Source organism: Cotesia typhae, unplaced genomic scaffold, assembly GCF_013202065.1.
Source record: "Cotesia typhae breed Kobodo isofemale line unplaced genomic scaffold, CoteBio_Ctyphae contig_36, whole genome shotgun sequence".
In the NCBI taxonomy this organism is placed as follows: domain Eukaryota; kingdom Metazoa; phylum Arthropoda; class Insecta; order Hymenoptera; family Braconidae; genus Cotesia; species Cotesia typhae.
The window spans coordinates 2,106,946-2,131,451 of record NW_027423744.1 but is presented as its reverse complement, the minus strand read 5'-3'; the positions used below and the strand labels follow the sequence as shown (position 1 = coordinate 2,131,451).

Genomic DNA, 24,506 nt, shown 5'->3' with positions numbered 1-24,506 from the left:
ATAAAAAGAACTAATAATTAAACTATTTAAAGCGCGTGACAAGTGTTGACATGTATATAGTAATAAAATAAATCAAGTTGAAAATAAAGTGAGGTTATGTTGACATCTGACTCGAGAATAAAGGCACTGTAGCCTCGCGCCTACACGTTCACACACATTTCATGTGTGCTGTTGAACGTGTACTTGGCTTGAGGCACGACAGTGCCTCCGGATAATATAATCTGGTTATTGATTCTCAGTAAACGAAACTTTCTGTCAAATATTATTATCTAGTATTTTCGAAGTTTATTTACATAATAAAAAATTCAGTATTCTATATTTTCACGATTAGCTTACTGTAATTAAAAATTTTTATTACCAATGTCTGTGTATTACAATAAATACTGTCAATTGTTAATCAAAAAAATTTTTTTAGTTATCAAAGAGATGAAAATTATTTTCAGAATACACAAACTAGTAAAATATATTACCCAAGCTAAAACCATCTATCGCTTTTTCGATTATTTCGATGTGGCTGTAGACGTCGTATAGTTGCCAATAGAAATGAGTCGTAAGTCATAATTCAAAAATCATTTTCTTCTATGTATACAGAAAAAAGAAAACTTGAAAAATTACAGTACAAAATGTAAAATCGGTTTTGTCGTAATTAAAACTAGAGAAATTACAGTTTGAATTAACATTTTTTTAAATTCAATTTTTTGATTTATTATTCAGAGCTTTCAATGTAAATATTACATTTTACAATGTAATTCTTATCAAATCTGTAATAATTACATTTGAAACTATAATTTTTCCAGTTTTCATCACGAAGCGCAACATTGTATTAAGCCGAAATTTAATTACGTGGTGATCATTATTTTTTTTAATTTTCGTATTACAACAATTACCAACTTTGCAGTATATTTAAAGTTGAAAAATTGCAAATAAACGCAAAAATTGCCGTCCATACGCATTTTACTAGAAAACTATTTTATTATGAAAAATTATTTCTCACATAGTTTGACTTTAATTGTCTTCTTAGGTTGCTTATGTCTTTGGAAGCATGGAATTGTTCGTGAGCACTTTAATCTAATTTATCTTTTAATTAAATGCATCATTCTTAGTGTTCCACTTCCACGGCATAGTAGTCGCGCTTGTGAGATAAATATGTTTGAGAGGAGTATCGGAGTAGGGACTCAGAGTCACGGTCGCACAGTAAACAGAAAGTCTAATTCACGTGATATTTTGCAACTTATAAATAATAATGTTTCAAATAGACAGGACAAATAGATGTGTTTATTTATCTTATGATTTTTGCATTTGTCTCAATAAACTTTGTATTTATCTATTAACATTATTTTTACTATTTTCATCTTGTAGATACTGTTTATTGCAATTTTCAATGCTAAAAAATATGATTACTCAATATTTATTCATTTTTTTAACATTCATGCAATAAGAAGCGGTCCTATCTTCTCTCTTTGGCAAAAAAAATGTTTCGATAGTAGCTAAAAAAATTTCAGATTATACTGAGTGATATCTGGATTATACTCATTTGTTTTGTTTAAGCTCCGGTTTATTATGGATGGGCTTTTACAAAATTTCTTTAAATTATAACAATCGTAGAAAAAATGTCTGGCTCTGATAACCGCAGGATCTGACGTGTAGTTGACTGGAAACTCGTTCGGAATTGAGGATGTTGATGACTCAGTTAGGTACGTCGGCTGGTAGGTCTGATGAAGGGAGGTTCAGCTCTTCCTCGGAGGTATCTGACTCGATCTCTGGTCTGGACTGGGTTAATATGCTCGTTCAATAATTTCCTAGGAATCGAATCTCACATTGTAATTGATTTGCATGAATTATCTTGAAGAGTAGAGATAAGAATCGAGTGGACTGTATGATATAGAAAGAAGTAAGTTAGCAGTTCTCGAGGTTCCTCTGGTTGTAAGGCAGAGGAACTCAAAAGGCCAGGTAGTGTTTAGGTGGACTTTCCAGAGGCGGTTCAGTCAGAGCGAGGGCTGCTGAACGAAAACCTTCCAGATAACTCGTGCATAGATGATTGAATACATTGTTCCGTAAGCGGTTCAGGATGTTCGAGAGCCGGAACGATAAACTTACAGATAAACAATGGTTTTGAAAGAGATAGCGTGCATTTCAGAATAATGAATAAATGAATTGAGTGCGTACCTTTTAGTATTTTTATGCAATAAAAATACTATACCAAATTACGTTTAGTGAAACTGCTCCTTGATGAAAGATTGATGAGAGCCGGATGATATTTCTGGAAGCTGGTGGGCTCGTTGGCTGCTAGTCGGGTTGTATGGATGGACAATTGTATCTCTTTTGGTCAGCTTGCAGATCGAGAATGTTATTGGCACGTTTGAACTTACACAAAACGACTTGACGATTTGAACGATAAAGGAAACTGGTGTGTGAACCTTTTATTGATTGATTAAGAGTTGCTATGGTTGACTTTCGGATTGCGAGCTTGGTGGGAATTGACGTAGCTGTCGCTAGGAAAGATCATTTCGGACTGACGCTTTTGGACGTATATTGTGTACACAAGAGTACGGAGACTCTTTTCATTTTATTATCATTTATTCATTTTATTTTCATTTTATTGGTGGGATAGTTCCGAGAAATATTATTAAGAAAAGTACGTTGACAAAAATATTACATATATAAAAAAAAGGGAAAGTCGCAACGGAAAATATTCGAATGTGAACCAGATGAGCGTTCGGGTTACGAAGAGAACAAGAGGTTGCATTTATACGACCTCAACGGCCAGAGAGTCATAAAAGTAGGTACTTGAGTCTAGCGACCCGCATGCAGGCATCCAAAACTCATAGGAGAAAATAAAGATGTTTTTAACTTTACATTTATTTTGAAGGCAAAAGAATATTTTAGAAAATATTCAATTTGAGTAAATTGGTTAAAAAATTATAACTTATGAATTTAGCTGATAATTAAACATCATTATAATCTAGATTATACTCATTGTTATCTGAATTATACTCATTATAATCTAGATTGTACTCATTTTAATCTGAGTTATATTCATTATAATCTAGATTATACTCGTTGTAATCTGGAGTATACTAGCTACTATCTGAAATTTTTTTTCACTCTTATAATCTGAGATGATATCCAGTGTCATCTTGTTCTTTCCGTGTAGTAGAGCATTTGTTCATAAATTTTTCTCTGTTTATGAGAAATTCATGAACCGGTAATAGCTGAGACCGTCTAAAATAAAACCTACTTCAATCAAAAAAAATATTCTCTTCATAAAAAAAAAACCATTTTTATAAGGAAAAAACGAAATTGTTGTTTAATGCAATAAGACGAGATTAAAGATGAAAAAATTTTTAAAGCTAGACGACCGATTATCTTTAAAATAATTTTTTTGAAAAGATTATTTTCCTTGAATCAAATAGATTTTCCCACAATGTCTTGAATTAGAAAGAGACTAGTTTTCATTAGTAATATCTTAGCTATTTTTAATCCTCATATTATTTTAATCAAAGTAAGGATGCTCGCATTGTTGCGGAAGTCTTTTATGTTTGAAAATAAGAAAAGTTTCATACTGTTCTTTTAGCATTGATGTAGTTATATTGGCTTATAAATGTACTTTTGTACCCTCCTTTTGTCCCTCATTACATTTTATTTTATCGGTATATGAGATTAGTCGAATTCGCTTATCTTATTTGTTGTTATTAGCGAGTATTTTCTTATGAAAGACGGTAATATAAAAGTTTTATCATGAATAATAGATAAGTCTATAAGTCCTGAGTTCTTTCTATGAAAATGAAAATTGACCTTTACTTCATCACGGTTTCTTTATTTACGCAATCTAATTATTGATAATTACTTAAGTTATATAATAACATCTTCCTAGATATTGGAAAATAACTAAAAATAGAAACTTTTTGACGTTATAATATTGTACACAGAATGAAAAAAAGTCTTGCGTCAAGGGAAAATTTTCTTAAATCAAGAAAATCTTAAGGAAGACTGAAAATTTCTTGAATGAAGTTAAAATTTTTTTAATGAAGTTAAATTTTTTTTTAGCCAAAAAAATTTCTTCTTGCTCCAAAATAACTTCAGTCTTCCTTATAATTTTCTCGGTTCAAGAAATTTTTTTTTTCTGTGTAGTATTTTTCAAAAATCTTTTGGTATATTCTCAAGTTTTTAAATTTATGCCAAAATTTCAAGTGTCTTGTATCACTATCAAGATAGGAAGAACTTCATTGTGTAACACTTTTTTTTTTTCTGGAAAATATATTAAAATTTTTATTGAACTTTTTTCAGTAACTGAAACTTCGTCAAGTAATGTATTTTCAGTAATCTCAACATTAATTTCTGTGTATTATTTTTTTAGAGATGTTAATCTTTCAAGTTTTTCACCTCCTCTAATTTACTACTATACTTATAAATAATCTCGTCAAATAAAAGTGAAAGTAATCCTATGTGATAATAGTTATATGTAACCAGAAGATAATGATTAAATACCGATCCAGTTATGCCGTATATGTTATGCTCTATGACAGAAAAAAATTATATACTATTCATAAAAATTAAAAGATAAAATAGATTCCATTAACTTTAAAGTTTTTTTTTTTTTTTTAACTGCAGAGAAAAAAAACTACTATAAGAATGAATGAAACAGTAATATTTGTAAAAGATTGTCTTTTATTGATAAAAAAACATTACTTTTTTTAATTCCATTAATAAAGTACTAAGTAATTGAAGTGATGATACTTCAAATAACTAAAAATTTTAGTTTTAAAATTACAGATCTACAAATGTATGGCCTTTTCTTTTTAAATTAGAGTATCAAAATATCTCTGCCGTAAAACTAATGTAGATAAATCCAATTTAATTATGGAGTTAAAAAATTGTTAAGTTTTCGAATGAATTAAAGCAATATGTTGTAAAATATTAAAAAAAAATTAGGAATACAGTAGACTCTAAAGGCCATCCGTGCAACTTCCCGCTAATTCCATGCCTAGGTGCATAAAACTGCACTAATGTTGTTTTTGAGCTCTTCGAGCTTAAAAGTCTGATAGAAGTATCATAGAACAATATTATTTAAATTTTCAAACCGCACTAACTTTTCAAGAAAATCAACCAATTTTCACGCCGTTGGTAGAATTTGACGCAATTTTTTTAGTTTCATGATGAATCTTCAAGTTTGAATTGATAAAATTAGGAAATTTTGAGTAATTCCAAAAAAACACTTTTTTTGGTTTTTTTTTGTTCATGATATTTCTTGAACGAATTGACCAATTTTGACCGGCTTGACGGCGATCGACGTAATTTTTTCATGCTAATAGCTGATTAGTTTTTGAAATCGATCAGTGCAGCCGTTTAAAAGTTATTCCAAAACATGTCGGAGTTATGTTAAAAAAACAATATTTTATCGAGAATATCTCTCGAACCAATCAACCGATTTCTACGTTTTTGGCGGCGATCAACGTAGTTTATTGGGCTCTAATAATTATTTTATTTCATCAAAAACGATCCAAAAAGAAATATCGAAGTTAGGTGAAAAAAACACTTTTTTCGAAATTTTTCGTTTTTGATAACTCTCGATCGAATCAACCGATTTTGACGGGACTGGTAGTAATCGACGTGGATTTTTAAACGTAAAAGCGGATTAGTTTTTAGAATCAATCGGTCAAGCTGTTTAGAAGTTATTCCAAAAAAACGACTTTTTGAAGATTTTATTTTTGAGATTTCTCAAAATTTAGCTAACTGAATCGATTCAAATTTTCAAGAAATTTAATTGCAATGATACTCTTTGGATCGCCACCTATTTCGATCCGATCGGTCAAGCCATTCAAAAGTTATAAGAGTTTTACACACACACACACACACACACAGCCGCACGAACACCATCGCGGGAATAGTCAGGGGAGCTTCCTATTACCTTAAAACGTCGAGATCTGATGAAAACTCGATTTACGACAATCGGGGGAAAAACTAATAACATTTCGAATTTTCAATTTTTCTTAGCGGGAAGTTAAAAAAAAAACTGTTTTTTTTTTTTAAATACTCGTCAACGATATCGATAACCCAATTTTTCAATGTCATACTTCACAAATCTTTTTTACTACAATTGCAATATATTTCTTGCAAATGCTCAGTAGTGTTTCTAAACTAATCGAAAGAACTCGATTGCAAACTTCAGCGACTTGTAAACAATGCCATTCGATTTATTCATAATTTGAGGCATGATGAACGAATTACACCATATCGATGGTCATTAAATTGGTTAAATGTAAAGTCACGAAGACTATACTTTTTAGCCTGCTTATTTTTTAAATTGCTGGTCAACAGGTGAACCAAAATTTTTCCGTGGTCTATTTATCGATGAAGACCCTACCATCAGACGATCGCACAGAACAGCGATCAAAAATAACACCACTTTCAAGAAACCAAATTTTGTCACTACAACCTACGAGCATCCGTTTGTCATATCAGCTATAAGGTTTTGATAAGATTTGCCTCCTGAAATTTCTAATTCTCTTGATTTAGAATCTTTTAAGACGAAAGTTCGATTTTCTTATAAATCTCGAAGAACAATAAAATAGTGAGCTGGTAAAAACGATTATTCTAAAATATTTAAAAACAGTATGCCATCCATTTGAGTATTATGTCAATTTCATAATTTAATATGTACGTATTGGCAGTATTTATGTGAAGTATAACTTTGTTTATTTATTTATTTGGAATAGAATAAACGCCGGTCGGCTATATACATATAATGTTTTTATTATAAGATTAAATGATTAGATAGCATCATTTTTATGCATGAACTTATAAAAATATAAAGAAATTATTGTACAAAATGATGGATTAGTAACAAATTCTTTACATTAAATGTAAAGGAGGAATGTGAACCACCGAAGTAATCTAACTAAGTACAATGACAATTAACTAGATTCGCAATCCTGTTTATTGGTCCATAACGTACGTAGTTTTTTTGTTATTTTTATTGAATACAGCAGCCTTCGGAATCTCAGATTCGGTCTTGAGCAGATGAAACTAAACTGTTCCAAGATTTCAGGGGAATCGATATATCCATTGATTGTTTGGTAAAAGTGGATTAAGTCAGCACACTGTCTACGATTCTGTAGATTATTTATCCTGTACTGACTGTAAATATCATCATTATTCCTTCAAAGTAGACGGTATACAATGTATATGCAGAGCTTGTGTTGGATTTTGTCTATTTTACCTATCATTACATTTATATATATATACACAGAAAAAAAAATTAACTTGATTAAAAAAAAAAATTCTTGAACCAAGAAAAAAATTTGGAAGAGTTTCGTTATCTTGAATCAAGACGAAAAAATTTTTGAATCAAGTCAAATTAGCGTGAACCAAGAAGAACTTCTTGGTTTAAGAATTTTTCTATTTCAACAAATAAAAAAATGTATAATTCATAAATTACCTGATAAAACTTTTTTGTTTCATTTCTTTGAAGTGATTTTCTTTTTCTAGATTGCTTTTTTGTCGAGGATTAAAGTTTAGTATATATTATTCTTTTTAGTACAAATTTAATAGAAATCTAACTATTGCATTTGTTCTCATATCAGAGTTTTTAAAACTTTTACTATTTTTCGATTCAGATTGTCAAACTGAAAATTATTTTTACAGTTCTAACGGTTCTTTGAAATTTTAATATCATCATTCTGAAAATCTATTATCATTTCGGCTGCCGAATGGTCTTTTTTTCTTCGTCGTCGAATAGATTTTTTTAAGCAAGTTATAATCTAATTGGGCTAACAAAAAAATTCTTTAGTTCTAGCCAAATAAGAAACATAAAATGAAGTGAGATCAATTTTCAGAAACCAAAAAAGTTGTCGAATTGATTCGACATTTTTTTATTAGTATCGAACAAATGTTTGTTAATTACTCCGGGTGACAGCACTATCTATTCTTGACTTTTGTGTAATTTTTCATAATTCTACTTTACAATCGAATTATCACCATTTAGAAAAAAATTTTTATTTTAAATTATTATTATATTTGTAGAATAACTTAATCATGTTCATTGTTCGATTTTGTATGACTAAAATAGGTATAGAGTTGCTATTTGCGATTCGTAAAAAGCACTAAATTTCTTATTGAAAAATTATTTTTAATTTGATCCAAAATAATTGCCTAATACCAACAAACGAATATTCAAAGAAAATATCAATAAATAAGTGTTTAATAGTTAATTAATTTATCTTTTGATTCGTTTATAGATGAATAAAGACAACATAACATAAACAATCATTTTTGCTGTCCTAGTTAAAATGTAATTAGGAACAATGTCCATGGATAAGTTTAAACAACTTAATACGGTGATTAGCATCAGTCTAACTTAATTTTTCAAACACAAATTTTTTTGCTAATTTTTCCTGTTATTTACATCGACTATCTGTATGATGAAGAAGATAAGGAAACTTTTATTACAGATATACTTATGTGATAAAATTTTTATTGTTTAATTTTGTATCATCGGAATGGTTTTGACCTGAATTAATTATGATCGTTAATAGTTTATTGTGTCAAGCTCTCGGATTAGATCTAAATAGATTGTAATTTTTCGCTAAATGTCATCCATTTTTTTTCTTCATATGTATGTATTTATGTAAGTAAATATGATTAAATGTCAAATTTAAATCAACAATAGTTCAATTAATGTAAAAAATATATTTACTTAACAAACGCTAGTTCTATTACGTACATACTAATCTTATTACGTCATGATAATTAGATCTGATGATTCAAATGCCCACTGAAATTTTATTATGGATTGCAATATTATTTGTATCACCTTATGCTATCTTATTAATTATATTGTTAACTGTATATGTGACCCTGTTAATAGATTTCAGCTGTTGGGTTTTACAATGGAAATAAATAAATATTTTATTTAGAAACTATGAAAGAAGATCTAGACATAAAAAAATAAAAATGCTTAAAATTAATAAATTAAAATACTGCAATAACCCTTATTACATTACGATCAAATATTTTAATCAACTGCCAACTGAATCGAAAAATTTGAATGTATAAATAACAAATCTTATACACAGAAAAAAAACATTTCTTGAACCAAGAAAATTATAAGGAAAACCGAAGTTATTTTGGAGCAAGAAGAAATTTTCTTGGCTTAAAAAAATTTAACTTCGTTCAAGAAATTTTTAGTCTTCCTTAAGATTTTCTTGATTTAAGAAAATTTACGCTTGACTCAAGACTTTTTTTCTTTCTGTAAAGGAATGTCATAAACATGGCTAGTTTTTACACAAAACCAATTAAAGTTTTAATTTTTATTATTTATTTAATTTGTATACCAAGGCAATGGCCGAATGGCAAAAATATAAAAATATAAGAATACAAAGTACACGTAAGAGTATAAACGTCTCTAAATAGGTATTATAACAATATTGAGATTTTACTAACAAAAATTTAAAAACAATCCGAAAATTTAGGAAAATATAATCAGTTTTTTCCAATCAAAAGAAATATATATTTTAATGATTTGAATTGTCATCAGTGAAGCCGGGAATCAAGTTCTCTTTAAGCTCAAGGTCATGGAAGAATTTGTAAGCATTTGTCTTGAAAGTATCAATGCTAAGTGCATTTATGACATCAGGTGGTAATTCTCTCCAGAGGCGTATCGATGAGATCAGAAATGAATGTTCGTAGACAGTAGTTGAGAAATTGGGAATTTTAAATGTGATATTGTTTTGTTTGGCAGCCACTCTATCAGAACGTCTAATATCTGGTGATTCTTCGACAAACATGCTTCTGAGGAATCTAGGTTCACCAGAGATAAAAAGTTTGTACAAAAACAAGCCAAGAAGTAGTACCGCTTCGATTTGACTGTGAGCCATTGTAACGAGCGTCTATAAGATGTTATATGCTCATTGCGTTTCAGATTGAAAATGAATCTTATACCATTATTTATCAGACGCTGTAATTTGTAATCTAGTCTTTTGGATATATCTATCAAGACCAGAGAGCAGTAGTCAATGATTGGAATAACCATTGCTACGACCAGCAATTTCCGGGTTGAGGTAGATAGTACATTCTTCCTATATTTGAGGCTATTTAGAGTACAATAGACTTTTCGAGAGACATGTGAGACATGAAGATCCCAGGAAAGATTTGCTGATAAGTGAACACCCAAATGTTTGGTTGAACTAACATACGGGATAACATTGCCATCTACAATTATTTAAGGAAGATCACAATTTTTAAGTAGTTTCAATTTCCTGCTACTCCCTAGAATCATAACTTTAGTTTTCCCAAGGTTGAGTTCAAGACCCACTTCCCTAGCCCAATCAGCTACTGCTTGAGCATCAATATTGATTTTATGCGCTGCATCGTCTAATTGGGAAAGATTGAAGTGGTAATATGCAGATTTATCGTCAGCAAAGAGACCATATTTATAAAATTTCAGACGTTTCGACACTCCATTTATCATAATGAGGAAAAGAATGGGGCCCAGAATAGATCCTTGAGGGACACCTGAAGTAGTATTTATGGCATCAGATGTAGAACAATCATAGTTTAGAACTGCTTGCGATCGACCTGTGAGATATGATAAAAACCAAAGAATGACCTCAGTCAAGAAACCTATTTGGTACATTGTTACGAATAGCACTTCTGGTTTGACGTAGTCAAAAGCTTTTGAAAAATCAAATAGAATGAGATAGGTTAATTTGTCTCTGTCAATGGCTTTGCGAACATCATCAGTCAGACGAAGCAGGGCTACTTGTGTACTATGATGCTTCCGAAAACCTGATTGATGTTCATTTTTAGATAAAATTTGTTAATGAATACGCACTATTAAGGGAGATAGCCACTGTGAGGATCGAAATAATAGATGATTTTCGGGAATTTTTTTGACTGGGATAATAAAGGAATTTGGGGATTGGTTTTGTTTTTTTTTTTTTTTCATAAAGCATACATTGAAGATCACTCTAAAACACTCTAAGATTACTCTAAAACAACCAAAGTGCGTTGTAATCTGCATGTATGTGGTTATTGTCCCATGAAGGGGATTTTGAAAATTTGAATTTAAACAAAATGGCGACATATTAAAAATTTTTCTTTTTTTGGATTCAAACAGCCCTAAAAAATCTTAAAAATCAAAATTTTCAAAATCGAAGGTTCCGAACTTCGAAAAAATGACGGTTTTATTGAAAAAACGAAAATATTTCATATCTCCTGACTTTTTAAAATTTTTTTATTTTTTCTGAAAATTACAATTAAAAATGAAATTAAAAAAAAAAGTGCCAAAAGGTCGATTTGTGTCAAAGTTATAGCAATTTGAAAAAAAAGAGCGTTTTTTTTTTCAAAAATTCGTAACTTTTTTTGGGTTGGGTAAAAAAATCTGAAAAAATTCAGAAAAATGTTTTTGGTAGGGTAGAAAATGATAAAAAATTTTCAGCCAAATCGAAGGGGATCGGTCAGAAACCTCGGTGATTTGGCATGGAATGCTCCATATGCTTCGTATATTTATATTAATAAATTAATTAATTAATTAAAAAATATGAACGCTATAAAAAACGAAGAAAAAGTCTAGCTTAATTATCCAAGGGACTCAGTTTGATCCCAAGAGTGATTGCATCTTCTTAATCAATTATATTAGTTACATAATATAATGTAAGAATAATATCAAGTTAATGTTTTTTTTTTATAGAAAGAATTTTTTTCTCTTCAAGTGGACAAACACTCTCTTCATCTGTTGAGTTTTCTTACATACGTCTTCCACTTGACATCAATAAAAGTTTACTTGAAGTGCGTGCACTTGAAAAATCGGAAATTGGTTAGATGAAGACAAGTTTATTTGATGATTTTATGATTTTTCCTGTCGTTAAATCCATGATTAATTTATTTATTTATTTTCTTAATAAACAACCCAACAACCATATGGCCAATAACTGGGTCTTAGAGATAAGATTATAAATAGCTTTCCGCAAAGGACAATTACTATGATTAACTAAGGCGATACAAGTATATAAATATGAGTTATAAATGAGTACATAATTTTAAAATATACATACCGAAACAAAAGCCAAAAAAATAACCAAATAGTTTTGATTTGGAAGACACATTTAAAAAAAAAAAAACAGTTATTTCCTAAAATGTTTTGGAAACAATTTTCCGTGATGATGATTATACTTTTTTAATACTATGTCTGGTAACAAATTTATTAAAACATTTTTCTATTTTCATAAATTGTAATTGGTAATAATGATAAGTGGGCGACATGTAATTTTATGAACTTGGCTATGGAAAATACAAAAGACAACTAAAACTAATAAAAAAAAAAATACATAAGACGGTTGTAACTAAAAATCTTATTTTATTTACTAAATTTTCGCAAATGTGTAATAATATTAAAAATTACAATAACATTTTCTAATTTTATCGTTAATATTGTAAGTTTAGAATACGAAAGTTTGATTTTTTTTATAAAATCTGGCATTTTATTTTAGTCCCTGGTGAAAATTCTTCAGACTTTTCTCTCAAAAACTCAGTAAAGAAGTCTTTTAGAACTTAAGATAAGTCTTATTTAGAGTTTTTCAGAGAAAAGTCCGAAAAATTTTTATAAGCGGTGTTTTTTCGTCTTGCAATTTTACCATTATATTGTTATAAATGTATAATAAGCTAACTTTTGAAGTATATGCATACAAAGATTAGTAAACTTAATAAATCGATTTTAAATGTACAAGGCATTATCGTATTAATATTACACTGTTAAAAATTTCTATTGTAATAATAGGCGAAACATCCTCCTAAATATAATTGAGATGAAATGTATGTGAAACCAATTTATTTGTGATGTGATTGGTTGAATATATCATAAGCATGAAAATATATGCAAACCCTACAGTCAAGGCGCGCGCAAATTTAAATTCTAGTTGTAATTGATTTGTTAAAAAAAGTTTTAAAATTGACGGCTGACCGCTAACTTCAGTATTATTTATGATCATCAAAAGGCTGATCGCGCCAATTCAACGTCTAGTTACCATCAGTTGGTTCGCAAAATATTTTTACACTTATGAAAATATCAGATTATATGTGCGGAGACTATTCACCTATGGAGTGTATAGTCTCCATAATCAGATAATTTAGAAAAAAAAGTATTTGATTTTCTATACAAACCATTTTATTCGATCGTTATTTTTTTCTAATTTTAATAAACCGATTATACAACCCGGGAAAAAATGAATTTGCCTAACCATATATATATATATATATATATATATATATATGATTATATATTAAATATATATAATTATATATTATTATATATAAATTTTTATATAAAATATATATAATCATATATGGACTAATGTATTATATGTATGTTTTATATAAGTCTATATATGATTAGATCTGATTAGATCTGACTTATATAGGTCTATATATGATTATATATAAGTCTATATATAATTAGATCTGATTAGACCTGAGTTATCTAGGTCCATACATGATTATATATAATTAGATCTGATTAGACCTGAGTTATCTAGGGCTATATATGATTATATATAAATCTATATATAATTAGATCTGATCAGATCTAATTTATATAGGACCATATATATATATATATATATATAATCAAACGTAAAGCTATGTACATAATTATATCTAATCAAACGTAAATTATAAATTTATCAATGATTATTGATTTTATGTTCTTTAGTAATTTTAAGATAAGTATAAGATCTGAATTTTTTTATTAATAATTGCAGATAAAGAGCTAAGTTTTATTTTATTTTATATTTCATTACTATTATTTATAAAACAATACTAAATTAATAATACATTTTGCTTATATATATTGAAGTAATACACTTATAATAGATTATGTATAATATTTCCTAAATTTTACATGATATATTTATTAGTATTTTAATAGAGTATACTTTGTTGAATTAAATCTGATTATATTCCCGAAGAAAATGATTTTGCCTAATCATATATAGTTATATCTAATTAATAATTAGTAATTATATATAACCATATGTAGACTTATATATGATTATACCTACTCATACTTGACTAATATGAATCTGTATGTAATCAGATCTGATTATATACGGGTCCATATATAATTAGATGTGATCAAACTTGGCTAACATAATTACCCTTTTATAGATTATCATGTATTATTAAATTATATATAAGTTAATATATAATTATATATAGGTTCATGCATAGTCAGACCTAAGCAAACATTTTTTTAGATATCACTTAAAGTGCAAAATGATGTTTTACAATACGCTTAAATAGTTATAAAATGAAAAATTTATTGCACTTCCTATAGGATGTCTTGGTTTGCCCTGCTACTGTTTAATAATAAAATGATTATTGGAATAAATATGTTGTTATAATTAGGTTCAGTGAAATAAGCGAATCAAGAGTATCAAAATTTAATATAAAATTAATTTTTATATTATATTTCTGATAAATTGATTTGATACGTTATATACTTCATAGAATCATCAATACTTAAAAGACGACAGCATAGCAGCCGGGAATTTCGAGACGCACTGGGATCATCAAAGTTAAGCAGCATTGCGCGTGGTTAGTAATTGGATGGGTGACCGCGTCGGAGTTATAGCTGCAAAATCATATGTGATGATTTTTTTTTTTGTTACAGGATTAGGTACGCCGAAATCAAATATTATATCCCTAAAAATAACCACATATTTAATTAGGGGTAATGATATATAATTTAATGTTGTTACATGTAGTTATATATGAGTACATAAAATTATATATAACTTATATATGATTATATATAACTCATATATGATTATATATAACTTGTATATGATTATATATAATTAGACCTGGCCAATTTTCAGGTCTAATTATATATAAGTTATATTATATATAACCATATATAATTAGGCAAAATCATTTTTTCCCGGGAAAACTCTTTTCTGGTGTAAATAATAATTTGCTGTTTCTTGCAATATTACATAAAATTTTTTTATTTTTCCTTCACAGTGAGACATCTTACAGAATATTCGCACAACATTTTTTGCCAGACTGTCTTGATTACTTTTTTAGTTGAGTATACTAGTATACAAAACTTCTCTCTATATTAAAATTGCAAATAATAGGAATTTTTTCAATTCCCTATAAAAAGTTTTTATTTTAAATAAAAAAAATAAGTTTTTTTTCCACATATCGTAAGATTAATATTTTAACCTTTGTGATTTTATTTATAGAATTTTATTCCGTGAAAGACAAAAAATACAAAAACAAAATAATACGCAATAATATGCTAATATATGTCTTACTATTATGTATACAACATAATAGTTCTCACTAAGGAAGTTCGCTGACATCGATAAATATATTGGAATTTTTCGTCAGATAACGTTTGAAAAATCTAATTCATTACTTCCATATATATTAATATTAAATTTATTGATCAAACAAGATGACAAAATGTTACAAATTCACAGGCGAATATAAACAAGTAGTTTTTATCATAATTCTGAAATTAACAGAAATTTATCAATTTTTAGATTTTTTTGCTAAATTATTATGAAAAATTTTTAATAAAAACATTGCACATCAAGAAATCAAAAAAAAAATTAAAAGTGCAAATTTATTGAAAATATTTTTTTTATAATCGTTTTGTAAACAAAAATAAATTCAATAATTCTCTCAAATTTCGAAAGATTTCTGTATCATGTTTTTATCAGATGATGTTAACCTAAATGTTGATTATATCGATTATATTTCGATGGACTTCCCCGAATTAAGTCAAATTCTTATAAACACTGAATTATTAAAAGAAATAAAACGTTCACCTGTTCACCGTATGAAAAGTGTATAGTTTCCATAGTTAATATTTCATTTCGGTTTTAGATTGCAGTATGTTGCTGGGTAGATGACATGGAGTATTATTGAGTATACTTAACTTGAAGTAAATACGTACAAGTTCCACTTTATTCATTTATGCACGCTGATATCAGTTTGATTGTAATTAAATCGGGGTTATTTCGCATTTCGAAAAATAAAAAGTAACAATTTGACAACAATGGTAAGTATAACAGAAATTTTATTTTTATGTTAGTGTCTTACATTTACAATGATTCTAATTTTAGTAAAAGTTTATTTTGATTTGCCTACTAATTAAGTATGGGTGATAATCTGTTTACAAAGTAAATATTTTTAATATTTATATCTACAATTAACAGTTATGTATACATAAAGATGAAAATGAAGTTAGCCGACATTTCAAAATTTTTAGAAATTTTTGATCGAAAAAATTTCAATTAAATAATTTAAAAAAAAAATTTCACCTGTAAAAAACTTGAAAAACTATGAGTGACATTTTTTAGAAATATCTTTTTAGTTGTAATTTAATTAATAAAAAAAATCAAAAATTTTCAGACGTCTGCTAACATACATAAAGACTTATAACTATTGTGATGTTGAAATTGGCAGATAATTGATCATTTTCAAGATTTTCTTAAAGAATTTAGAGAAAAATCTTTCCCAATGTAGAATTTGTAAAAACTATTTCCACAATTTTTTTAGTACTACCCAGATAAAAATATATACAAGTTATATAAAATTATATATCATGATTTTTGTGATTATGAATAATTGTATATAATTATATAAAATTCAATATAATATAAATATATAGAATTATCAGCAACAACGCTAAAAAAAATTATATATAGACACTAGCTGTTACCCGCCCGCTTCGCTGGGCATTTTGTAAAATTGTATTTTTAGATTTAAACTTGAAAGTTAATTAGAGTATTGTTTTGACTTTCACAAATTCTAAATTTCATCGAATTAGCATATACCTTTTATCCATGTAATTATTCCAGCTAATATTCATTGTAACTTTCAATGTGCAATCATTATAATGTTTGCGTGGCTTTTTCAAAAATGAATAATAATTGACTCGAAGAAAAAAATTTGAAATGAGAATATGGAGTCTATAGGAGCTATAACTTGGAAATCAAAAATTTTTAATGTTAACACCCACCTTCGCAAACCCCTATGACATGAGCTATCGTAAAATTTGCCCATAGACTTTTCTATATCTCTTACAGAAGATTCCTACCAAATTTAGAGTCGATAGAAGCTATAGCTTAAAAACGGGAATTTTTCATTATTAACGCCCCCGTAATCCTCTTTGGGCTAGAATATCGTAAAATTCGTTCATAAATTATTTTTCATCACTTACAGAAAATTCCTACAAAATTTGGAGTCTGTAAGAGTTATAGCTTATAAATTAAAAATTTTGATTGTTAATACCTACCCCCGCAACCCTCTGTGAGGTGAGATATCGTAAAATTCGTTTATAGATTATTTCTACATCTCTTATAGAAGATGCCTACCAAATTTGGAGTCGATAGAAGTTATAGTTTAAAAACGGAAATTTTTCATTGTTAACGCCCCCGCAACCCCCCTTGTGGGTGGAATTTTGTGAAATCCGTTCTTAGCTGACCTCTACTCGGCAAAATGAATATTCCTGCCAAATTTCAAGTCTCTAGGTCTTGTAGTTCCAGGGATATCGTGATGAGTGACTATATCTATAGAAAGTCTCCTATATATATATATATATATATATATATATATATATATATATATATATATATATATATATACATACATATATATATAAAGGCATATATATATAAGATATATATATATAAATACATACATATATAAACTTTTGAACTAATGGTATTTTCTGAATCAGCTTGACGAACTGAGTCAGAATATAGCAAAATTTTTCGAATGTTGCGTCATGAGGACAAATGCAATAGTTAGATTTCTATGAAATCTACTAATAATGCTAACAAAATGATATTGGTTAACGCATCGATATGGCACTTATGATGGTAAATAATGAAAACTTATCATGACTACAAATAATGTTAGAAAATTTAATATTTCCTTTTAAGATTAAAAATATTCAAAGTAAATTTTTTATTAGTTTTTATATGTTATAAACGAGTCATGAGTCAGTTATTACACTGTTAAATAACTCAAGGTGACTGATAAATTTATAATGTTTTTGGTCAACAGTCTTGGATAGCATTTCATTTTAAAATGAAATTAAGTGTGTGTTTATTACGGTATCCTATGATGAATCCTAACGAAGTGAAAATAACCCTGATTAAGAAATCTAATTTGAAATGATTTAAAAGCATCGGATTTTAACACTATATAGATATACAATTAACATGGAGGTAATCATTTCAAATCATCTTTCTGAATCAGGGAAATCTGATTTTTTCCAATTAACTTAAAAATCAGTCACGTACAAGAATTTGCTGAAAAAAATGATGAATAAAATTATCTGAGAGTTTGTTTCACAAGATGGGAGAAAAAAAATCAGAATTCAAGAAAGCCTTTTATCTTCAATATTTCACTATAATCAACTTCGATGTAAAAATTTTATCTCTTGAAAACAAAAGGGAGACACGATATTTTGAGGACTGATTTTTGGGATCAAGCAGATATTAAATTTCTTACTAAATAACATTATTTGTTTCATGAAAAATTCACATTACTTACCATAATAATTAACATTTCGTTGCATTAACAATATCATTTTGGTGTCATGATAAATCGCTGAGTATTTCTGACTTTTATTATTTATTTATTTTATTTATTTATTTATATACATTATACGCCAATCGGCATTATACATTAATGTTTTAAAGTGAAAAGAGAAAATTATAAAAGAGAAAAAAAGAAAATTGGAAATAAAAATTTAAGTTAAAGATCAGGAGTAGAGACATTTAGTTATTACAATAGGCAATTAAGTCTGGAAATAAACTGTTGTAAATTTCCGTTGAAGAAGTCTACATCTGAATGAAACTTGTTGACCATATTTGCGATTCTATTACGAGGACCATCCATAATATAATTTTTATTAGAACAAGATGTCTTTAATAAGCGGTTGTGTCTTAGGTTCTGTTTGCTGTTGTTGATGAACTCAAAGCAGCTAGATACATCAGAGGCATCGATTAGGCCAGTGAAAATCTTGAAAAAGAATATACCGTCAGCAAGTTGTCTACGCTTTTCGTAGCTGGATAGATTATATTGCATTTTGGCATCAAGAGCTGAGATAGGAGAACCTGATTTGGATATTGCAAAGGCCAGCGTCTTGCTGAACTTATGTAGAATTTTTCGATTTTATTGGATTGTTGTGTTGTATTCGGTGACCAAATAATGGAGCCATATTCCAATATGGGGGATACCAGTGTAAGAAAAAGGCGAACAAGTGTGAGAGGGTTGTTGAAGTCACGGCCCATTCTGCTTATGAGACCGAGCATTTTATAGGCTTGAATCGTTATGCGGTCAATATGGTTGGAGAAAGTGAGTCTGTTATCAATAAATATGCATAAGTCTTTGATCTCTGTGCATTCCTGAATTCTATGTCCATCGAGCAGATAATCGGTGGGTATTGAAGACTGTGAGCGAGAGTAGGAAATAGCATAGCATTTGTTAGGATTAAGGTACAGCTTGTTTAAGAGGCACCAAGTATGTAGGCAATCAATGTCGTTTTGGAGGATGGCGATGTCAAGTACTCCTGTAACGATTCTGTATATCTTTAGATCATCTGCGTATAGTAAAAAGTCCGAGCGCAGGCTGTCGCCGATATCATTAATAAAGATGTTGAATAAGATAGGCCCTAGGTGTGAGCCCTGTGGGACACCGGAGGTAGCTTGGTATACTTCAGATGTATGATCTCCGATTCTGACTTGGAGACAACGGTCTTTTAGATAGGAACAGAACCAGTTTAAAGTACTGCCGGTGAAGCCATGTTTTTCTAGCTTATCCAGTAAAATCAAGTGGTCCACCCTGTCAAATGCCTTGCTGAAGTCTGTGTAGACAGAATGAACGCAGACTCCGTTATCAAGGGCATTAAGAATGTAGTTAGTATAGCAGAACAGGTTAGTGACCGTAGATTTACCACCGATGAAACCATGCTACTTGGGTGTAATTTTGTTCTTGATGTAAGATGTAACCTGAGTGAGGATCACTTTCTCGAATAGTTTGGATAGTGCCGAAAGTATGCAGACTGGTCTGTAATTGGAGACATCTGATTTGCTACCATTTTTATGAATTGGAGTAACGTATGAGTTTTTCCAGGCTGTTGGGAAAATACCCTGTTCAAGTGATTTATCGAAAATGTGTGTAATTGGGTCGCAGAGACTGACGGCACAGTTTTTTAATATTTGATTCGGAATGCCATCTGGTCCAGGACCTTTTTAGCGTCCAAGGATGTAAGGTGTTTAAAGACGTCATCATAAGTGGCTTTGAGAGTATATTGATCATTGGTGTTTGGTATATGCTGTGCTGAGTAGGATGCGGGTGTGCTAGGTACGTAGGTGTTCTTGAAAAAAGAGGCAAAGAGGCTACAGATATCTGGTCCAGAGTTTGCTGAGGTGTTGTTTGAGGTCATCATTGAAGGAATGTCTGAACTATTACGCTTTTTGCTTCTTATAAAATCCCAGAATTTCTTAGTGTTATGATGTATATGAGTTTCAGTCTTGGCCACATAGTTTTTATAGCAAGATGTTCCCAGTTTTTACAAATTGAGCGGAGATTACTGAAGCATTTGTAATTAGACGATGTCCTATCTTGTTTGTATCGGCTGTGAGCGTTTTTCTTCAGCTTAACTAGTCGAATTAATTCGCTGGAGAACCAGCGCGGGAAGTCGCTCGTTTTCTTCATAAACACTGGAACATGGAGTGTGAATCCTTGGAAGAGGGTTTTATTAAACCAGTCCACTTTGTCATCAATGTTGTCGATGATGTACAGCTCAGTCCAGTCAGTGTTTATGAAGAATTTGTTAAGTTCAGTATAGTCGGTCCTGTTGAACATAAAAGTAGGAGTACTCTGGGGTTGAAGTGCTGATTTGAAATCAATAGAAATACAAAGTGCTGGGTGGTATTTGTCTTCAGTTGTTAGTGCAAGTGCCCTTTCAACTGAAAGCTGGCGGTTACTAAAACAGAGGTCAAGAATGTTATTGTTTGAGTTTGTTGTAAAGTTTTGTTGGCGGCATTCAAAGAAAGCAAATGATTCGAAAATATGTCTGATACAAACAGAGGATGGTGAACTCGAAGGCAAATTGTAGTCCCCAAGGATTATCATGTAGGCGTCCTTATATTTGCTCTTGAGAAATGAAATGGATTCAATATGTTTGAAGTAGACGTCGATCGTAGATTGCGGTGGAATGTAAATACATCCAATAATTAAATTGAGTCTATTTCCTTTTAAATTGATAAATACTTGTTCTAGGTTATTATTGATTGAATAAATTTGGTTTACCTGAAGTGTACATTTAGCTGCGATGAAGACGCCCCCACCACGTTCAAGACCAGTGTTGATGTTAGATCTGTCTCTCCTGAAGAGTGAGAAGGAATTATCAATAACTTCACCGTCGAAGATAGTAGGATGAAGCCAAGATTCCGTGACGCAAATTATGTCATGAAGGCTAGTTGCTGAGGCGGCGAGGAAGCTGCTCAGTTTGGTTCTCAAGCCTCTGGTGTTTTGGTAGAATAATTGTAGGTATTCTGTCTTGACCTTTCCTAGGGATTTCGCGAAAGTTGTGAGTAACAATCTTTGGAACACCATTTATGTACTTGATAGTTTTATTAGTAACGCCGCTTTTGTTAAGTAAGTCCAGCTGGGAACGCAATGACTTTAAGTGATTTTGCTGAGCTTTGGTTAGATCAGGTTTGAATAGGATTGGTGGATCAGTGTCTCTTGCAGGCTTGGATTTTAAGATAGACCTAGCTATTGAGGCTGATTCAGTTTCAAGCAGCAGAGGACGGTTTTTACCAGCTGACGGTTTACCTAGACGTCTTAGTTTAAATTATGATAGCAAATTTATTTTTCAGTGCTGAATATAATTAAATAATAGTCAGATATCTGCTTTTTTGATGTAATTTATTATTGATAATTGATGTTCGAAATAGTATATTAGTTTCAACAATCTTATATAATTCTAATTTATAAATATATAAATTATAATATGATTTAAATGACTTGAAAAATTATTAGAGCTTTATTAAATTTTTAGTGAATAAATTATCACAATGGATCCTTTATATTTTGGATTAAAAATTATATGTTAAAAGAGAGTTAAATGACAAAATAAGTAGATTTTCTGAAGTGTATTTTAATAGTATCTAGAGAATTAATATATGATTTATTTTAATAGGAACAATCATCAGATCTTGTTTATCGTGAAGGACCCCGCATCATTGATTATTTAATAGATTTTTTCATATATTTAAAAAAGACAACGGGATTTCGCAAGGATCATTTTCGTGCACCCGAGGAATTACGAAGAACATTCGAAAAAATGGAGTTTTTCAAGATTCCTCGGAAAATTTGGATGGCAATATTAAATGCAGCTATGAAGTTGGTAGCTGAATTCCAATGTGTAGAAAATCTTGATGAATTGATTTCACTTATTGTTACTGTAATTATTTGTCTGGTTGAATATCTTTTGAAGAAATTTTTTCTACGAGCTGCATTATTTTTGCTTAGTAAAGTGGCATCACCAGTCCTATCAACGATTATTGTATGTATTTATCATTTTGTAACTTGGGCGATGATACCACTCTTGAATTATATTAAGCCAAAAGTTGAAGAGTACGCAAAGTTTGTTCTTAAAGAATTAAGTAAATTTTTTAAGCCTAGAATTTAAAATTAACTGTTATTTGGTAATACATATAATATCATTTTTTTATCATCACAGTTATTTAGAATCATGTTTTAAAAAAATATAGTACAGTTAAATATAATTTTATATCACACATGTAAAAGCAATATTACTGTAAAAATGATATAAAATTAATAAATATTTGTATGTTTTTTCAATGTAACCCTTTAATATAGAAGATTTACGAAAATTTTGACTTTTTTTTTTGTTTGAATTCCTTTGTATAAATACGTCTAAAATTTTAAGTCACACTTCTCACAAAAATTAAGGGAGCAAGAAAAAAATTAAAATTTTTAGGGGATTGTCAACAGGCTGTAACTATTAGAAAAATCGTACAACAAATTATAAAAAAATAAATTGTAACTCTCAGTAACTAGTTTTTGAATCTGAGTTCCAAAAATTTTTGTAAAAATTTTTTTCAAGTAATCTTAAAAAAACCACCGAGAAAAAAATTTTCGAAACTTTTTTGATTTTTTTTTTCAGCTTACGGACTTGGAAAAAATTTTTGACTCAACCTCTAGGTGGACCGGATAACTTGTTTATTTAGCTTTAATTTATTTTTTTGAAGACCTCGATACGAGCATTTCTCGCTGAGATATCGGTGTTTGAATGGAAAGAGATTATTTTGTCTTTGATTATTAATACCTCAGCAACCAATGATCGTATTAGGATCGTAAAATTAGAAAAATTTTTTTACTTTTTTCATCTAACCAATTTTTAAACATCAGGACAGTTTTCGAGTAATCATAAGGAAATCATCGGATTAATAACTTTAAAAATTTTTGCTTGTCCATTAAAAGTTCTATAAGCTTCAATAAATATTTCAGTAATTTCATCGTAAAGTTTTTTGACAAGTAGATCCCTTTATAGTTGTTAAAACAATTAATTTTTTTTTTGTTGACATTATCTGCTTTTTACCACTCCATCAACTTTTATTTGGGTAGAACGCGGAAGCAGTTGTTAAAAAAAACATGTGGTCAAGTAAATACATTTTATAATTAATTATTACAAAAGCACTCTGGTTATGATTAAAAAAAAAAATTTAATTTCTCCATCCCGACCTTTCTATTACCTAACGATAAAAATGACTTATTTAAACTATTTAACAGTGAGAAATCCATTTTTAGGAAACCAGGTGGTCAGAAATTAAGCCACGAATCTCCCAAGCGTACCAAATAGTGTTTCAGAAAATCAAACTTGAAATATATGTACATTTATAATGTTATTCTGGACTTCCCCGGATAATATGGCGATAGCATATAATACTTTGTAAAAAGTGTATACTTATTGAACGCAGGTAGTGGCAGCGAGAATAGAGATCCATTCGGAATTATTGCAGTCTCGCTAAACTTACGGAATTACACAGGCTGATATAGAAGAAAAATTTTCTCGCAATTAGTTTCACTAATAATTTATCGTGAAATATATTTATCCAAAGAGAAGAAAAGAAAAATTTGGAGATTATGGTAAGTTTAATAAATAATACCTAAATGCATAAAAATGATAAAAACCTTAATTTCAATCAATTCTTGAGTTTTAATATAGAATTTTACCATCTTGAAATGCGTTGTTGGCATTTGTATTTTATTTTAATTCACATTAAGAATCATTTAATTTTTGTGTAGTATAGATAGTGATGGTGATGTATATCGCGTTACTAAAACCATAAGGGCGTATCCCTTATGGCATTGCAGAACCAAAAGGACGTATAAAAAAAATTTTTTTTGCTCCAATCAATATAAAAATAGTAAAAACATGAAAATCTATG

At 29.3% G+C, this 24,506-nt stretch overlaps 1 protein-coding gene and 1 long non-coding RNA gene across 8 annotated transcripts; one reads left to right on the top strand and one right to left on the bottom strand.

Moving 5' to 3' along the window:
- On the top strand, positions 1 to 22,928 carry LOC141526687 (uncharacterized). Of its 7 annotated transcripts, none has more exons than XR_012479069.1 (4): positions 1 to 337; positions 416 to 550; positions 15,892 to 16,066; positions 22,232 to 22,928. XR_012479069.1 is itself a non-coding variant. In XM_074241754.1 (2 exons), the coding sequence occupies exons 1-2, from the start codon at positions 18,237 to 18,239 to the stop codon at positions 22,721 to 22,723; spliced, it is 498 nt and encodes a 165-aa protein (XP_074097855.1). In that variant the 5' UTR covers positions 18,095 to 18,236; the 3' UTR covers positions 22,724 to 22,928. The 7 variants fall into 7 exon arrangements, 1 of the variants encoding a protein (XP_074097855.1); XR_012479070.1 differs by lacking the exon at positions 1 to 337 and adding an exon at positions 15,019 to 15,080 and having other exon boundaries at positions 536 to 550; XR_012479068.1 differs by having other exon boundaries at positions 43 to 550.
- LOC141526688 (uncharacterized) lies at positions 1,534 to 3,064 on the bottom strand. The gene is made up of 2 exons (XR_012479074.1): positions 2,201 to 3,064; positions 1,534 to 1,799 (listed from the first exon to the last, which is right to left on the bottom strand). It is a non-coding gene; the product is annotated as an uncharacterized LOC141526688 (long non-coding RNA).
- Positions 22,929 to 24,506: the final 1,578 nt, after the last annotated feature.